The sequence below is a fragment of the Dermacentor silvarum genome, chromosome 8, assembly GCF_013339745.2.
Source record: "Dermacentor silvarum isolate Dsil-2018 chromosome 8, BIME_Dsil_1.4, whole genome shotgun sequence".
Lineage (NCBI taxonomy): Eukaryota > Metazoa > Arthropoda > Arachnida > Ixodida > Ixodidae > Dermacentor > Dermacentor silvarum.
Genome location: NC_051161.1, coordinates 121,235,580 through 121,254,963, shown reverse-complemented (window position 1 = coordinate 121,254,963; position 19,384 = coordinate 121,235,580). Strand labels below are relative to the sequence as shown.

Genomic DNA, 19,384 nt, shown 5'->3' with positions numbered 1-19,384 from the left:
AATGCATGAATGAAAGAAAGAAAAGCAGGGCACAACTGTATCAGGTTAGCTGTCAAATCTTCACTGCACAAAAACTTTTTTTTTTTCACACACAAACCTCATCGCATAGGCTGATCAGGCTCTTCTCACATGAAAATTTGCTGAGGAAACTAATATTTGGTGCAGATTGATATAAGAAATGCTCTGATCTCTGCACTTGTACTGCTGCTGAAGCATCGTCCTATGGTAAGCAAACGTGAAATAAAAATGGTCGCTTTTCCATCGGATCGCACTTCCCTCTTTCTCTGCACTATTTCTTCCTCCCCCATGACACGTGGTAACCTACAGAGGCCGCTGGGTTTACGTTCACATGAGCGTTCCAATGCTGGCGCATTAAAACGGCATACATTGTTCAACTCGTGTGGTTCCTTTAAAGTGACAACACGAATGTAACTAAAACGGGCCTGAGCCACCTGGCCATTACAAATGCAGCGTACAGGAACAATGATTTTTTCTTTCTTTCTTTCTGCTTCCTTTGATATGCCTTTATTTGAACTTGTCTGCTCAGTCAGTGATTCACCTATCCTTTTGCAGTGGTATTCACTCTAAAGCAAGAAAACCCTTAGACAGCCTTTGGCATCCACTCATCAACAATACCGCCAGCACAAACCAGAGCTCACCTCTTTATACTGCTCCATGGAGTTGATCTCGATTGAGCAGCATTTGCACATCAGCTTCTCCCCTTGCACTGCGTATCAGAGAGAAAGAGGTGGGATGATTGATTGACTGAACGAGTGCATGCATCCTGTTGTTTGCCCAAAGCACACACTTTTTGTGGGATGCCTAAACACTTTATGAACAATGATATTGCTTATCAGACGTCACTTTATCCTGCTAATTGAAAACTTAATTTCACCACACTTTTTGCATCTTCAGCATCATAGAAAGTCTACAGCTGCCGAAAAGATTAAGACTTTTCAATTTTTTTTTTGTGAATTTTGTCAAGTTTACAGTATGTGGACTCCACGCGAAAATGATATCTAGTTTTGGAGCAGAGTTACGGCTTTGTGAACTTCGTGCTTCAATTTTTTCTCAAGCTTACTAGTTTTGAAAATTTTTGTAAAATCTTCCAGGCCCTAAATAAAAATTTTGCTTCCTACAGTTATAGGAATTTACATTTCTTTGTCAAATGCAAAAATTTCATTCAAGGCAGTCCGGTGGATGCCTCATAAAAGCATTTCTGCGTTTTACATGTATATGAATAGGTGGCTAAAGCTTGCTCTTAAGACGCAACACAAAAGCAGCGGTAGACTTGGAACAACCCTGACAGACAGTAACCCATTGTTCTTGTATCACAGCAACTCTTTCAGTGACTGTGCTGTTGCAGATTTAGGCTGCTTTAGGAACTTGTCTGAATAAACTAACTTGAGGCACTGGCATTCCAATGAGGTGGGTGCATTGGGGGTATTTCTTCTGACCACAGGCCTATGTTAAAAAACATACCTGGTTTGAAATGGCTGTTGCTTTGCTTTGCAAGCTCTTTAAAATGTAAGAGAAAGTGTCTCACAAAATGCTCACTTCATAACTTCACTGGGTAATGAATAAATTAGAATGGAAACTTCTTGGTGCCATGTATTCCTACAGGCCAGGAAAAAGCCAGTAACCCCATTTGGCCATGGCTACTGTCAACACCAACACTGCATACTGCCTACGTTAGCAACTGCAGGGGGTAGAACATTAGAAAGTGTCTGCAACTACACTGCACATTATACAGTAAAACCCCACAACAATGAAACTGAGTGACCTAAGAAAACGAAATTCTCACCAGAACGAAGTATTTTCGTATCCCCAGCGGATGCCCATAGGATTGAGTCTATTATGTATCTCTTGACAACAAAACATCCTCAACTTGCACTAACTAAATTTGCCGTAAAGTTAGTTCCCACATTGTCTACCCATGTAATGCTGATAGAGTCCAAAAAGGGGCTCAAATGCATTTTCTGGGGTAAAATAGCGCTACGGCACACTTCCATGGCTGCCGACATTTTTTTGTTTACAAAAACAGCAAACCACCTGAAGAGATTGCATGCGCCGGAAACACATTGTGGCTACCATTTTGTTTGCTCATTGCCCGTTTCAAATCATTGGGTCGCATCGCCATCAACCTGTACTGACCCGTGATGAATTGTGTACCATGCACAGTTCAGTGGTGGGAATGCCCCAAGTCATTTTGGAGCAACTTTTGGAGCAGATGAAATTTCACTCTGGAGCAGGTTGGAGCAGACAAATTCTGATTTTGGAGCAGTTGGTAGCACATATATATGTTATTATAGCAGCTGTCTGAAGCACACATATTTTAATTTAGAGCATTATTAGTATAATTAAGTGAGGTAAAAGTCACAATGCCTTGCATTCTGCAGCATTAAAGAAGTGTTGAAGAGCAGCCTAAAGGCATTTTTAATTCTTTTTTTTTTAAGTGCCAGTGCAGTGACCGGAAGTGTTTTCCAACAAAAGTTATGAAGAATCTAGGTATAGCGAATACCACAATTGGTTATTCAAAGACAATTTCCAGGTAATATGACAGCGCCAACTAGCTCAAGTCAATTTTTTGCATGTGACCGACTTCACTTTACCCCTCACTAGAAGCACCTAGACATCTGAGTTCACACAGAGTGCTTGGGTGTAAGCGCCCTCAATCAGCTAAAAGGAGCGAGACCTCTCTCTTGGTCTCTTCTTTTCCGAGTCCCCTCGCCACACATGCTTTTCCGTACCCAGTTCGCACATTTTGATTTTGCTGTGCCACACTGTGATTGCCGTGATCGTGTGGCTGCATAATGCGATCAAGAGCAGCTGTCAGGGCGCCGGCACAAGCCAAGGCAAATAACAAAGAAAACAAAATGCACAGATGCTTGCGCATGTTTATTCATGGGCTGAAATGTGTGTAAGCCCGCTAAATAAGACTAAAGGTAGCGACATTCTTTTATCTTGCCGGCCGAGCCGGCAAGCAAGAGCAGACAAGAAGGTCCGGGCCTTATCCTCGCCTCTCTGTTGGTGGAGTGGAGTCACATGGTTGCGCCCACCCCGTTTCCACAGTAACAAGTGCACTGGTAGCTAGGTTAATATCCTCCTCGCCCGCCTCTCGCGGGGAGGACATGTGCATAAAGGCACCCTACTGCCATTAGCCACCCTAGCGTGGTTTGTTTTCTTAGTTTTTCGTTCTGACTTGCGCCGGAGCCATGACAGTTGCTCTTGATCGCGATGCACAACCCTGCAATCGCACCGAGCGCGGTGTTGCATAGCGCGATAGGCTTGATCAAAAAGAGCAAACTGAGATTGCGAGCAGCTAGAGAAGAATCACGGCAAAGGGACCAGGAGAAGGAGAGGCAAGAAGGAGGAATGTCACTACCTGTAGTTTATTCAGGGGGCTTAATTGGGTGCAGCTTTTCATGCCCGATGGCAGCCAGAATACGAAAGTTACTTTTACATGCGCTCCGAGACCAATGACACAACGCCCGGCACTGCGCCAACGACTTTTTGCAGACACCTGTCAAAGCCCAAAGCTGCCAAAACTGTCCTGGCGGACCATGGCATAATTTCGGTCATTTTGCTGCTTTCGGCACAATCTGGCGCAGCAATTTGCTTCAGTATCAAAATGGTGCAATTGGTGTGGCATTCCCTGCTCTGATAGTGCTTGCATACTATGCCGCTCAGTGTGCTATGGGTTTACGTTGAAGTTGATCTATGGTGTGCAGAGACAAAAGTGCCGTCAAAACAAAGAAGTTCCCATCTCACCAAAGTGCACTTGTTAATGGAACTTGAGGTGGTGGCTGCTGCATGGGCTGCCATGCCTTTCGCCATAATTGAGAACTGGTGCCGTATTGTTAAACGAAAGTTATTGTCAAAGAATAATGCCCCCGATAGAAGCACGCTGGTTTTGATAGCACCTAGCAGGCATTGAGTGGTGATTTGATGTTGCCAGATGGGGATTAACCAGAAGACACCCGTATTCTTGGTCAATCCCTGTCGGTGATGCAATCACTGTCATGAAATTTTGTGTGGCTCGGCATTGGATGTGTCTGCATCAACGGGCATCATTGTTCCATGCACACAGGCACCAGCGTTTCTGGTGCCATGCCTAGACAGTGTGCTTAGCACTGCAGCAACGTTGTGGCTCATACACGTTAACGTGCCTGATCCCGAGTCCCGCAAACTCTTGCAAAAGTGATTGTATCACCGGAAGTAACAGAGAATACCACTCCATGCTAGTGCCGCCATTGCTGACCAATGCATGGAGAGCATTTTGTACTGTCGGCAATGCGATTCTTTATAGCCTCAAGCAAGGTTCGTCACAGTAAGCGAACGGAATTTGCACCGTAAGCTTTTGTTTTGCAGCATATATTTTTCAGTTGAACTGTCTCATTTCAAAACAATGATATTCTCATAAAAATTATTATTATCACTCCCCCACCCGCCCACCTTCCTGATTTTATCATTGTGGGGATTAACTGTATAAAAAGCAGTTATTCCGCACAGTATCACAGATCATGAGCGAGGGTACTGCAACAAGCACGTACGCTTCTGACTGTATCATGTTCTTGCATAGCTTCTACAGCACTGCCTGCTACGCATAAAACGAAGTACAGTAAGCTATAGCATGCAACTCTCTGGAACCGACAAGCCCAACTGGGCACACCGCCCCGAACACCGTACAAAGGGATGCACTACTAACGCCGGGTGCCCTCGAGGGTGCTGGTGTCATCGCTCGTCAGCTCCAAGGTGGTGATGGGCACGTTGAACTTGAAGCAGGTTTGCTTGTGGCGTCCCCCATTCAGGTGCTCAGCCAGCTGTATGGCGCTGTTGGTGAACACGTTGCACACTTTGCAGTGCACCACCTTGCGACCCGACAGACCTGGTGGCAGGTCACTCCCATGACCATCTGCAAGCAGTGCATGATGCGGGTTCGTCGCTGACAAATGAAGCAGTACTACCGATTCCTTGAATTTTCCTTTAAATAAGAAATTGAGAACACAGTCAAGGGAGTGACAAATACATTGGAAGGACAGAAGACCAGATATTGCCGCGTCTGAAAGGAGTACCGAGACACGTTCTTGAAGTTGCAGGAACTATACTATACACTTGTACGTAAAAAAATTACCTTTAAGTATTGAAGGTATGAAAGATACTATTTTACTTTGATAGGGAAGTTGGTCTTGAAACACCAGAGCTGGCTTCATTGACATTACCAGGACGACGTTGCACAGAGTGAAATTTTCCGTCGTGTAGCAATCAGGCTATCTGTGATGACATTGCTCGTAAAAAATAAACCAAAAGTATTGCACGTACTGAATGTGTTTCGTAAGTCTGTGCTCACATGTGGCCTCTACAGCCATTGCTGAAATGGAACGTGTCAGTGTATCGCGACATGACGACGCAAACACCCCTGCATACTGAAGCTGTTAAGTAGAAAAAAGTATCAGAATAAATTATTTTGCACACTCTAGCACTTGCCGATATTTTACAGCGAAGCTGTTAGTGCGACTAGAAGCACCTGAAAGCATTATTTGTTTTCATTTGTTACATGTTGCGTCGCAACTATGGGACCTTCCCGCATCATACGTTGCGAACAGCCACCCCGCGCTGGCCCGAGCGGCCATTTTGACTTTTCATGTCACTTGGCTTGGTGGCTTGACAATGGCATTGGCCGCCCAAAGTGCTGGGGGCGACAGCTATGACGTATTTTCGGTTTTCGCCAGCAAAAGTATGGCTTTTGAGATCCGTCTAGGACGTGTTGTGGCCCTCAAATTTAGATTTGGCGCATAGATGTTCCGTATAAAGTCCAAGGGCAATAACGCCGTCGCCGCGCACCGTATGCTGTACGAGGTCTGTTAGGAAAGTATCCGGCCTTTGGCCGAAGAAAAAAAAACTGGCATAGCTGTAGCGTTGGAAACCTAATCACTCTCAAAGTAGTCTCCTTGGGACTCCACACACTTCTCCCAGTGGTGCTGCCATTGTTGGAAGCATTCTGAGAAGGCCTCTTTCGGAATGGAGTTTAGCTCAGCTGTCATTGCAGCCATAATGTCCTCTCTTGTCTGAAATCGCGCTCCTTTCAATGGCCTCTTGATTTTGGGAAACAGCCAGAATTCGCAGGGGGCCATATCAGCAGAGTAAGGAGCCTGTTGAACTACAGGAGTCTGGTTTTTTGCCAAAAAAAGTCTGATTCAAGTGCGAGGAATGTGCAGGAGCATTGTCGTTATGGATGCGCCAATTTCCTGTTGATCACAACTCCGGTCTCTTGTGCTGCACAGCATCACGTAGGCGACGGAGGACATCGCTGTAGTACTACTCTTTGGCGATTGTTTGACCCTGTGGTGAGTACTAGTGGTGTACCACACCGCGGGAGTCAAAGAAAGCAGTCAGCATCACTTTGACGTTGCTGCGCACTTGGCGGGCCTTCTTTGGTCTTGATGACGTGGAATGCTTCCACTGTGACGACTGGGATTTGGTTTCCGGGTCGTACCCATACACCCAAGACTCATCACCAGTGATTATGGTGTTCATGAAGTCTGGGTCACTGTTTATGGAATCCAGCATGTCCTGTGAGACTTCAACACGAAGTTGCTTTTGCTCCACTGTGAGCAGCTTTGACACAAATTTCGCCACCACTCTCTTCATGGCCAAATCTTCGGTCATAATGGAATGTGCAGAAAAAGTGCTGATGCCCACCTCTTCCGCACTTTCTCGGACAGTCCCACGACGGTCCCGCATCACCACAGCGTTCACTTCGGCAATGACCTGGTCCTTGCGGCATGTTGATAGCCGACCGGAGCCTGGCTGGCTCTCCACCGATGTGCAGCCGTCTTTAAACCAGTTGTACCACTCCTTAATCTGTGTGCTGCTCATAGCATCGTCACCGAAAGCCGTCTGAATCTTCCGAATGGTTTCCACTTGGCTGTCGCCCAGTTTCTGGCAAAATTTGATGCAGTAGCGCTGCTTCAGTTGCTCCGCCATTTTCCTTGCAATAAAAAAACCGACAAGAGCACTGTGCACTACCTCACTCAAAAGCTGCGTCCCAGCGACTAATGCTATCGGCAGGCGGGAAAAAATTCGCGCATGCGCACGGAGGTGCTTGAAAATCCCATGCAAAAGTATAATGATGTACCATGTGTACAGTGAACTCCCATTCACCGCCACATATTGAACGCTGCACTGCACTGCACCCCTGCAAGTGCGCTTCACCTAATGGAGACCAGTCACTTTTCGCGTCGTCAGTAGTATTTAATGCCGACAAACTTGAAACTACACTGTTTCGGCAGATTCTGTCGAACAAGTGATTGTATCTGAAGGGCAGTACATGCCATGGAGGAAAAATGAGTATGGTGCTCAGTTTTGCTCGCATGTGAATATTAATAGCTCATGCAAACTGCAATTGTTCGTTACTGGCAAGAGCAGATCACCACTCTGCTTTAAGAACGCAAAAGAACTCCCAGTCCGATATGCATTTTACTGGAGAGCGTGGCTGACACTCAACATTTTCACTAAGTGGCGCCGGGCTTGGGATACTTAAGTGAGCAGAATTTAGAATTGTGCAAGTGGCGACCCCAACCTCTACTTGAACAGATCTTTACATTACAGTTTGAATTTAACAAAACGATCGCACGCCACATCTGCACTTCACAGAAATACCTCCCCCCATTGCAGCAGTGGCGTGTGCAAGACTCCTTGCACTACGATTCGCAGGTCTGCACTGAATGCATCTCATTAGTGCTCACATGGTTATACGTAAGTGGGAATGAACTCTGATGTTCTGCAAGTTGAAAGCCCCTTTTGAAACTAACAGCGTGTGCGTAGTGTCGGCAATCACCAACGCAGCGGCCTGAAAGGAACGACCTCTGAGAACGAGGGGATATATGAAGCATGAGGCATCGGAGTGCTGAGTGGCATGCAAGAGACGCGAGAACATTTTAGGGCGGTTGAGAAGCAAGGATGACTGGTTCTACCAGAAAGTCGGTTCCAAAAACCCGACAAACAACAGTTCGACTGGCTCGTTGCCCATGTATGACGATTGACTGTATTGTACTGATATGCGGACAGGCACAACGCGTATTCATAGAGGCTAGTTTGCTTCCACGGTGTGTTCATTTCTACCTTTTCTTGAATAAAAATGTGCAACAAGCATTTTGATGCATGCGAGGGACACTGTGGTCTCGTGTCCGGGCAATGTGTGCGTTTAGGGTTAGCACTGCGATCATTATATCAAAGATCACTCAGCAGCGCAAGCGACTTACGATCTTAGTGAGCAAAGAGTAAGTAAACTATTGTGCGTTTGACATGGCATTGAAAAAGCAAATTGGTAAGTTCCCACTTTTCATGATTTCCGGGCACTGTCCGAGACGTGCGGAGATTTAAGATAAGCTTCCGATAGGCATAACTGATATTTAGAAAGGACATATCGAACTATTTCGCAATCCCCTTTGAGTTCAATACATCTGGGATCGACTGTATTTCATTGAAATAAGAAGCATGTTGTGGGTTTGCAAGATAAAAGTTCTAACTGTGTTTCACAAAGCCTTCGTAGAAATTAAGTGTGTTTATAAATGACCTATTTTAGCCCACTGCCCTGGGAGAACTACAACTGCCACAAAGATAAAATTTGGTGAAAATAGAAACACATTATAGCTATGTGCATGCGAAGGTATTTGGTGCAAGGAGATACCGTGGCACTGCCTGCCACCAGCGCCTGAATGACATGTGGAGTTGGTTCTGCTTCAGAGCTGTCGCATGCTTTGTTGTGTGACATACTGCCACAGAGTGTCAATTCGCTGTTGTAGTTTAACGCAAGAGCTTAGAAAATACAGTGTTTCTCATGCAGATTTGGGCCAGATTTCGCTCTACATAGCATAACAGAAATAGAAAGCACGGTAGCTTTTACAGAAGCTCACAGGTTGTTAAATCTCGGAGGCAAATTTTAAAGCATTTATACATGTACGAAATAAAGTTCCATTCGCGAGAGTGGAGCTGTCAAATACGTGAAGTCAGATACAGTTAAACCTGCTTATAACGAACCTCCATATAACGAAGTTTTTCTATTCCCCGCCGTTACTCCATAGATGCACATATATTTGAGACCTCTACGTACCGAAGTGTAAGCGGGAGACCCCCTCGAAATAACGAATTTTTCCCGCCGACAACCTAGAGATTTCGACCAAAATTTTGTCATTTTTGCGCGAGCAGCAACGAGAAGCACCTTCTCCACCGTGATGGAATGCGAAACGGCGGCGTTGCGCTTGGTGCACTCGAATTCACAGCGAGTGTGAGGCGAGAGCGAGCGCACGTGCGCGCGTGAGGCGGGCCTGCATCCCTCGACCCGGCGATCTTGCCGCCGCGGGCGTGTCATTTCCCCCTCCCTTCATTCAAACCTGATCCCGCCGCTTGCTGCAGCTGGCCTAGCCCGCCAAGCCGGCACTCTCCTTTTCCAATTGATGTTGCCGAACGAAAAAAAGAAAAAAAAACTTTTTTTTTTCAACGCGCTGGCAGCGCCACTCTTTGGTTACTGCGCAAGTTTCTGCGCTTCGCTTCACTAACCCGACACTAGGTGACACTATACGACGCCATCGTGTCGCTCGCTCTTCGTTTCCGACGCCTCGCGCTTGTGCAAAACGACACGCATCCACGGGACTTTTTTGTTCATCGCAACATCTGTGTACTGGGAGTAAATCTAGAGCGATAGTTGTATTTCTGTATGAAAGCATGAGGTGCGCGGTACTGTAAAGGATTTTTTTCCCCTCTCTTTTCGTAACGGAAAACGGGTGCCCGTTAGAATCGAGTAAATACGGTGAGCGTTTCTTTTTCGAATTTTCGTTCCGAACCTGCATATAACGAAATCCTCTTTATAACAAAGTTTTTCGGGAATTTGTCAATTTCGTTATATCCAGGTTTAACTGCATATGCGACTAATGCAGGCAGTCATGCACGTGGCACAGTGACGTAACTTGTAAATCAACGGCCTGCAGTTGGTTTGAACATGTTAAGGCATCTTGTCTAGACGTTCAGCATTTATTGGTAAGATTTATTTTATTTACTTGCTCACAAACAATGCGCACACACGCTCGTATCACATCGTTCAAATCAGTCCTACCATTATCTTTAGCCGTTTGCGTCGATGAAATGCGGCTGCTCTTTCTCCATAACTTTATGCTGCAAGTATCTTCTTCACTTAAGTAACCAGCAATATCGTTGATTGATAAACCTCTGTAGCTGCTTTTTAAAATTTTATTGCCCACACAATGCAGAGTCTTTGGGATCACTGCGCATTTTTATTAGCCTGCATAAGAAGCGTATCATGCCGCAGAATCGTGTCTTGTTCATAAGCACCCCAGTGCATGATAACACAAATGATACCTAGCTGTAATTTTGTTTTTAGCATAGCAGATGCCCCCCCCCCCCCCCCAAAAAAAAAGTGTGGAGCTATGAAGTGGGACGATGAGTGGTCAGATTTTGCTTTGTATTATAAAATTGAAGTCATTTTATATTGTTTGTATTATGTAGTAGTCAAGCCTACCTTTATTTGAGCCTGCTGATGAAAAGGACTAAAAAACCAGTCAAATACCACTTATTTTTTTTTGTCCCTACGGCAAACAATATCCCCAACTGTAACTCAGCTATGTCGCGAACACTGAAAACCTTTGACAGGTCAACTTATTGAGAAAATATTCTAAGGAATAACCTCTAACCCATTCAGGTTGTTAAAAAAACCTGACCAGTTTACTTTGCTTACACCAGGCCTTGTCGCTGTATTGTAAACAAACAATTTGACCAAAACAAAAACTAACACCAGCCTTGGTTGGATATTCCGTGATGAGTGCATTAAAAAGTGTTTAGAAGGCCCTGAGCAACTTATTTCTAATGCAATAGGCACCGGGTGCGGGATGAATTTGGACCGGTGGCGCCTTCATATGTGGCTGCGCCGCGAATGTATGGCATGTGGCGGCCGGGCCGCGTGCAGCAGGCGCTACCTTGAAACCAAGTCTGATCAAACATGTTGTGTTTTTGGGTGCACCAACAGTTACTGAAACATGACTGAAACTGGTTAGGCCATTAAATTCAATCGTTGTTCATCGCGGCATCGCGTTTTTCAGGCGGAAAGTCTGTATATGTGCGGTTTGTAGGCAACAGCGCATACGATGCTCAGCAATAACGCGATACTCGAATCGCATGGTCGCCAGCGCTTTTTGCACTGACTGTAAGTGCTGGGGACGCCAAACTGATGCATTGTGGTGTAGAGTGAAAGCCAGAACCTTAGTAACGCATTATGACTGCATTTGATCCCAGGGCGCTCACCTGTGGCGCGAAAAAAAAAAAAAAAAACGGCGGCAGCCGCGCGCTGCCAGCGCTTCAATCGCTGGGCACTGTACATTTCCGACGCTGATTTGCTATGGTCTAGTTGTTCTAACGTTATAAAAGAGCCGTTCAAATGCAAGAGCTTCGTGTCCCACTTGCCTGTCTTCGCCTCCGCAGTGTAACGGCTCCGGAGTGTGGGCACCGAAGGCGAACACTCAGATTTGTAGTTATTTTGCCGTCTTATCGGTGTATCAGTCTTTCTTTTAATGTACATTTTCCTTCGTAGCAATTCCAAACTCTGGTAGCGTCCGGCACACGACTGTGCTGTGCATCGACGGCAAATGCCAACGCAGTGGCGTGTTCACACTCGCCGTCACCGACGGCTCCCGTCGCGCTAAGCTATATAAAATTGGCCGTGACTGAAGATTGGGCTAGTTTATAAGCAATTAAGAATGGGGAAGCTTTGCAAAGATAAAAGAACTACAACGGACAGAGAAGGACTGACACATGTCCGATCGGCGAAGCAGCTCAAGAAACAGAATAAGGAAGACGTATGTCTCCTTTTTTTTTTTCTCTCCACAATTTTTATGTTCTTCGCCTATTTACATGATTAAATACGCGAGAATGTTAACGCGCACAGCAAAATAACATCTGCAATATAACTGCTGGAGTTCCACGTGTTATCTTGCCGCGGTGAGCTCCGTTCGCGTGGTGCATTTGCATTGCAATTTGCGCTCGTTTTCTGCTTTATATACTACTTGATGCCACGAATGTGATCTGCCTCGTACAAGTGACGACCTTTCTCAAAAGCAGACACACGAAAATGCGTTTTCCGGTGCGTCAGCCCTTAAAACCCGCAGTGCGAAATCACTGGAAGCACCGAGCGCCTTCGTCTCGTCGTCTGCTTCACATGCCAGTGCTCTGACAGGTGCCGTTCGCGGCGCTGTTCGCTAGCATATCGCCGGCGCGCCGCTGGCGCCTTACAACGGCCGCCCGGTGCCTATACAGCAGTCAATACTATTCAAAATTAAAGGGAAACGTTTATGAACAATCAAAATAAAAGAAAACTCATATATCGGAAGATAAACTCTTTAACTCTTTCCTTACCATGGTACTAGGCATCTCACCGGTGACCGAAGTTCTTGAGCGCCTATTTTAAAAAAGCAGCTGCGCTCCTGGACTCATAGCGCCATCTCAGCGATTGTATACAAAGTAGAGTTTCTGTTTCTGCTGCGGTTCACATTTTTACTGAGCGGCGGGGAATTTTAAAGGGCACCCGAGCTCAAAGGTTGAGGCGCACTTGAGCGGTGTGATGGAGTCTACATCTGGTACCACGCGCGCTTGAAAGAAAGCAGTTTCGCTTGATCCGGACGATCCTAGAAGCGATCTTTTAGACTTTTCGAGCAGTGATGACTCGGACATCGATGTCGCGTCATCGGAGTTTAGTTCAGATGAGGAAACTTCAGCAGATCAGCCGAAAAGATCAGCTGTTACCCGTCGGCAAGTTTTGTTTTTGCCTCCTGTTTTGTTTATTGATATCGACAGCCGGTTCAATTGCCCTGTTGGTGTCCAAACTATTATTTTCTTTAGTTATGGAGTGTCCACTACATTTGGACAAGACGTGCTGCCACCAGTTTCGGCCCCAGAGAGATCCGGGCATGACGTTCGGGATGACGCTCCGTAGGGGTCCGAATTGGCTGGCGAGAGCTCTCGATTTTTTTCGCCTGTCCTTTACGGCGGAGGTCATTCATGCTATATGTACAAACACCAACAAATATGCACGGACGCACATCCTTGACAAACCGACGTAGAGAATTTTTCGCTCTGAAGATATAAGTCTATCTTAGGAACGTTTGCCGGGAATTTCATTAATTAATTGTTTGGTAATTGTTATTACGTGTTTTGTAATTACTGTTTCTTTTCCAAAATGTATTTTTGAAATGTGCATGTAGTAGTCATGTTTTTGTATATAATATTATGCTGTAAATTAACCTTTTTCTTGGAAAAAAATCGTAAGTAGGACCAACCAAGAACTTGAATGTTTCACGATGTGTGCTGCAATTTTTCTTTATCAATGGGTATAATTCTTTAAAAAAGTGTTGTCTATCCTTAGATAGACAACACAAAAAGTGTTCTATCCCTTAGAATAAGGGATATATCAACAATTTGTACATTTTGGAATTTCTCTAAAAATTTTTGTGCCAGAGATATTGCTTCTCACTGATTTTTTAAATTTTGGGTATTTTTTTTTGTTTAGGAATGTTTTTATGCAAATAACATTTTTTTGTATTTTTAAAAAATAAATATTATTTGAAAGCACGTTCATTTACCTTTACTTTTATATACTGCATGACACTGTAAACTTATTGGCTGTTGCACAAAAAATTCCTAACTCAAACATACAGAAAATATCCCATTTTCCCCGTGGTAAGGAAAGAGTTAAACAGCACAGAATTCAGCCTACTGCCCTGGGAGAACTACAACAGCCACGGAGTTCACATTTGGTTCACATTTGGCAGGTATGCATCCACAACACTGACCGCTAACTGTGGAACAGCATAGTTTTATCAGTTTAGCTTGATTTAACATTTGGTTATAGTGCCATTTTCGTACAATAGACGATGATGATGTGCTGTAGGAGCAATGTTAATATACATGCAGGGCTTGTCTTCCCACCTTGGTAATCAGGTGCCACGCTGAAAGCATTGGTGGCCGTCTTTATGATGGTGCGCTTGCGGTGCTCGAAGCTCTGGATATGGCACGTGTACTGGGCCACCGTGAAGAACTTGCAGTAGCACAGCTTGCACTCAAACTCGCGCTGCATTACAGAGAGGTCAACGTAACATCAGTCCACAAGGAGCGACCACCACCAACAAACAACCAACACGACTATGCACACGTAAGCCACATGGCATTCCATCTGCCAAATCGTATGCACTGAACAATTCAAAACCTAACAAAACGTAAACACGGACAGCAAGACAAAACTACGATAACTCTACGGAAATGTACGTGCGCTGAGCTGTGAAGTGCATATGCTCAAGCTAACATGACATTTGACACACAATTTTTCTATTTTTGTTTTAAGCATGTTAAATGAGCTACCAGGAAGGCAATAAAGGAAACTGCATGTCCTGTTCTACTTTTTTCTGCCTTCATCTTAGTAACACTACTGCCATTCATAGTGCTGCCTACTATCTATAAAATGGAGTACTATAAGGTGTACTCTACATGTGACAGAGAAGCTATGGTTGGCAGATGACACAATGCACTTGTGTACTGGGACTTCACTTTCACTGTTCTGTTTTTATTCTGTGTATTCTGCCTCGCTTCCTTAAAGGCACACCAAAGAGAAATACTGTATGAGCTTACATTGAGGAAGTATAATTTCCAAACTACATTATCGTTCATCTCGCAGCAACATGTTGCTTAGTAGGAACAAAAATAAAGGCCAAACTTACATTTTTACAATTTTAAGTCAAAACTACAGCGCCAGTACGTCAGTGTGATGTCACAGATTTCTAAATATTTTCTCATAAGATCAGACTTTGGAACCTTCAGAACACAAGGTAGTCCATCTCTCGACTATAAGCTGGAGCTGACCAGAGTAGACAGCTGTGAAAATATATGAAGTCACCGCGAGGTGGCATGGAAATTTCACAGCATCATCAACACCACTTTCACTTTTCCATCGTTTCTGGCTTATAAAGCTACCTCTCAAGGTATGCGTGACTTTTACTCGTACTCCAATAGTGAAATTAATTAACATGGACCAATTTACAAATATAGCTTCAATTGGTTTTCTCTTCAGTGTCCCTTTAAACCATATGTGCTTCCCCTATCCATACATATGGACTGCATTTTCTTAGAACAGCCAAAGGCAACTTGGCTGTGCTTGCCTGCCCAGCCAAGTTGCCACATGGTTGAGCTCCTCATGTATTGAAGGGTAAGAGGAAGAACAAAAAAAAGTGTTATTACTTGGAGCATGGAGCATGGTTACACATTAATGCATTGTGCTTCCTCAAGCTGATAATTTTGCTATGGCCAATTGGTGACTAGGGCCTATTCTGTGCACTTCCGTGTTTTGAGTCTGTCTTCCAGTTGTTAATACATATGCTCTATAATTTAGTAAAATGTGTTGCTTGGTGACTTAGCTGAACACTAAAGAACGCGTATAAGCGCTATAAGGAAACAAAGACTTATGAAGAAGGGAACAGAAGGAAACAGTGGTTCAACCTGCCAAGCAAAGGAGCCCTGATTCATTGTGCTATGGACTGAACCGCTGGAGTGTAATGTCCGTTCTGCTGAACTGAGGTTCAAATATTTTATTTTGTGTTCAGGGTATCCAATAAATATCAGGCTCCTGTATTTCAGTTACGTCTAGAGGTCCTTTCTTTTTGGTGTCTGTGTAACAGCAATCTCCAGAAAATCTCCGTATCCATGCAGTTATACGCATGGGTCAGTTATAGGAGCTGTAGTTGTCGGCGTTTAAAATTGTAGGTACTGGTCGAACAGCTGCTGTCAAACACATTGTTTCTTCTAGGTTGACTGCATCGTCGGTGTAGCAAGGCTCGTCGAATATGGTCTCAGTGTTGAGAAAGTTTGGTCCTTTTCACCAAATTGAACTTTCGAAGAGTTGCTCTGCAGTGGATCGTCGAGACAGTAAAGGGACTGGATTTTGATCGCCTGGATGATGTCTCCACATGCTCAAATGTGTTAGGGGAGTATCTTGACAACTTGGTTTGCTACAAACTGTTTCCAGCATGTTTTGATGATAAAGTCGGTCCACGTAACTGTTTTAACGTCCGCTAGGTTTAGGGCACGTTTCGCTGTTGGAGTAGTCGAGCTGCAATGAGGGCTCCTATCAGTTCTAATTGTGGCATAGTCATCCTTTGTAGAGGTGGAACTCTTGACTTGCCTAGCAGTACCTGAACTGTTGTGGCTTCCTTGAAGTCTAAAGGTAGATAATGGCACCATACGCAAAAGGACTAGCGTCACTGAAGGCATGGACAGTAACCCGCAAATTCTTGTCCAGAAGGGTTTGACCAAAATATCTCTTAACATTGAGATGATTGACAGTTGTGCAGCCATTAGGCCATGCTGTCCACTCTAGAAGAATGGACTCTAGAAGTGGCTCATACAAGGCGTATTTCTGTAAACAGAGATTTTGTATAAGTAAATTGGCTACCAGAATGAACAGCGCTAAGAGCCCAGAAGGATCATATGTAAGTGAAGCGAACCTTAAAATCTCTCTCTTCGTAACTTTTGGTTCGCCCAAGGGCCCCTCACCAGGTATGGCCATCTTCAGCTGTACAAGTGCAGTGCATACAATGGGCGCTAACGAGTGTGTCTGCTAAGTATTACATCCCTACGTGCCACAGAAAGAGCTTAAATTTCAAACGAAATGCCGTTTGCCCTTCTCCTCGTAGCTGCCGCGCTCCCAGCTGGAGAGGCAACATCAATCGCACAAGTGCGCCTACGTACAAGGCAGTGCTGTTACTAATATATCGCTGCTAGGTGCACCTTGACGAACGTACGACTTTGAGAATTATTTAAGGCAACATCAGTTATTTGTTTAATCTGTTGCTTTATTAGATGAATTAAAAAGAGAGAGAGAAAATGATTTAATGAAAGGCAGGGAGGTTAACCAGGACTGAGCCCGGTTGGCTACCCTACACTGGGGGAAGGGAAAAGGGGAGAGAGAGATTAAAAGAAGAATAGAAAGTCCGCTGTTGATATCGCTGACGTTGCAACAGATCTCTTTTCTATCACTGATGATCAATCAGTCCGGATCCCCCCCCCCGTAGACGGTCACTCAGTCCTGTAGTTTTCAAAAATCGTAGCAGCGCTTTTGTGGCCTTTTGCAGTTGTGATATTCGAGGCCATGGTCCCAAGATCTTGCTCAAGGTGAACAGTCTTCTATCTAGCCTATTGAGAACGTTGCAGAGGTCATGTCTTTCGTTTTGAAAAGATGGGCAGTAGCATAGGAGGTGTTCTATAGTCTCATCGACACCGCAGGCATTACATTCGGCGCTATCAGCCATTCCAATCAAACACATGTAAGCATTGGTGAATGCAACACCCAAGTGTAAGCGGTACAGCATTGTTTCCTCATTTCGCGGAAATCCAGGCAACAGCCGCAACTGCATAGATGGGTCGAGAGAATGCAACCGATGCTGGGTGAATTCAGTTGTATGCCACTTCTCCAATGTCATACTGTGCGCTAGCTTGCTTAGGTTTTGGGCTGCGTCAGTCCTCGATAAAGGCACAGAAACAAGATTTGCTCCTTCGTGTGCTTTCCTAGCAGCTTCGTCGGCGATGTCATTGCCAGAAATACCGCAATGACCCGGCAGCCACTGAAACACGACGTCGTGTCCTTTTGCGATTGTATGGTGGTGCATTGACGAATTAAAGTTTAAAGAAATAATAACACCTAAAAGCCGAATGTCTGCATATTTTTGTTTTACCGTATTATCCAGTCTATAAGTCATACATGTTCATTTGGTAAGCGGTTAAAAAAAATTACAGTGACGTTTCACTTCGTGAATGCGGGTCATGCGCAAGCGTATGGGTGTTATTCCTATATAATTGTGACAGCAATGATATGGACACTCCAGGTGCATCTCTGCCGGCAAGGCGCCGCGATGTTCCGTATAAAGTCCAAGCCCGATAGCATCATTCCCCGTGCCATATGCTGTATGTGCAAGTGAAAGCGTGCGACAGTGAGCCGAATCGCACACAAGGGAGGAAAGCGGGAAGGCAGTGTGGGAGGGAGGGGGTTGGTTGCGTAGTTTGTGCAGCGTCGCGCGCGGTATCTTGAAAGCGATCTGCACATGCGACTTCGGGGTCAGTCGACTCTCGGTCGGCCTGCCGCCGCTTGGGTTGCTGCTCAGTTTTTCTGGCACAGCGCTTGGCAACTCAATCACGAGATGAACTCAGTACCTCCATAGCGCGCACACAACCTGTAGTGACTGCCGAGGAGGTCAACACAGTACGCTTTGCGTGGCCGTAGCATCCAATCCGATTTTGACGGCAGTTTTTCCTGTTTTATATGATGCACCGAAGAAAAATTCAGAAAAAAAAGCACGACTTATGTAGCAAGAGATATGTACTTCCATTGCTTCTTCCACGTCGTGCAGTTTCACATACAGAGAACGAAACTACGTCATTTTCTACCGTGTTCCAGTGCCACGATCACGCTCTTTCATCCTCTCGCATTTGCCTCAGTGCTCGTGATTGTGGCACTGATTTATACCACTAATCAGGTGTTCTTATGCAGAGACAAATGAAGAATACGAGGCTAATGAAACAGCTTGCTTTCTGAAATCATAAGTTCTTGGCACTTCAATTATTTCTATCTCTGCCATTAATGAACTAATTTGAAAATTTCTTGCGGTAGAACACTCCTTAGATGGTACGTAACAACTTCCAGCGTATAACCAAAATTTGCTATGTGGCCTGGTGAGGAGCCCTTTAAAGATTCAAGCATCTTCGTCAGTGATGGCTTTGCCAGTATCCCAGACGAGACCAAGAATCCTCTTTTCATTTTCAACATCGAACTGTACCTTCAAGCCTTTCCTGTTGTAAAAGTTTCATAAGTGTTGTGGGGATGCGCGACTCTCACGCGTCTCCTGTAATCCGGCTTCACCGCGTGGCTAAGTGCCGACGGCGGTCGTGGTGGTTGCGGCGCATTGCGAGAGATGGCGCGAGTGTCGCGATGCTGGCGCCACCGGGCGGCGGGGTGACTTGGGAGAAAGGGGTCAACGGCGCTTCCTCTTTGGGTTGGGATCGGCGGCCAACACGCACAAACGCTTCGCGCATGCGCCGGCCCGCTTCGCGCGACCGTCGCGCGAGGCTAAGAGCAGGACACCGGTATGGACGAACACGGATCGTTCGAGCGCGCCACCGTTCGCGTGACTGTACACGTGAACGACTAGGCGATGGTGTCATGGCATGGGGCGAATGTATTCGCTCGCTATCGGGTCGCGGTGAGTCGGACATCCTTGATTTGTCGCGCGCCCATGTGAATGTTCTATTGGTTGTAATTCGGCTAGTGTGTGTTAGTGTA

At 45.3% G+C, this 19,384-nt stretch overlaps 1 protein-coding gene across 3 annotated transcripts in view; it reads right to left on the bottom strand.

Moving 5' to 3' along the window:
• Positions 1–19,384, bottom strand: part of LOC119461650 (titin homolog) — a 63,208-nt gene that overhangs the window by 38,524 nt on the left and 5,300 nt on the right. For all 3 annotated transcript variants that reach the window (XM_049671835.1, XM_049671836.1, XM_037723013.2), the window contains exons 3-5: positions 13,993–14,134; positions 4,709–4,915; positions 660–727 (exon numbers count right to left, since the gene is read on the bottom strand). In XM_049671835.1, coding sequence (XP_049527792.1) covers positions 660–727; positions 4,709–4,915; positions 13,993–14,134 — 417 coding nt within the window. The remainder of the gene's footprint in view (positions 1–659; positions 728–4,708; positions 4,916–13,992; positions 14,135–19,384) is intronic.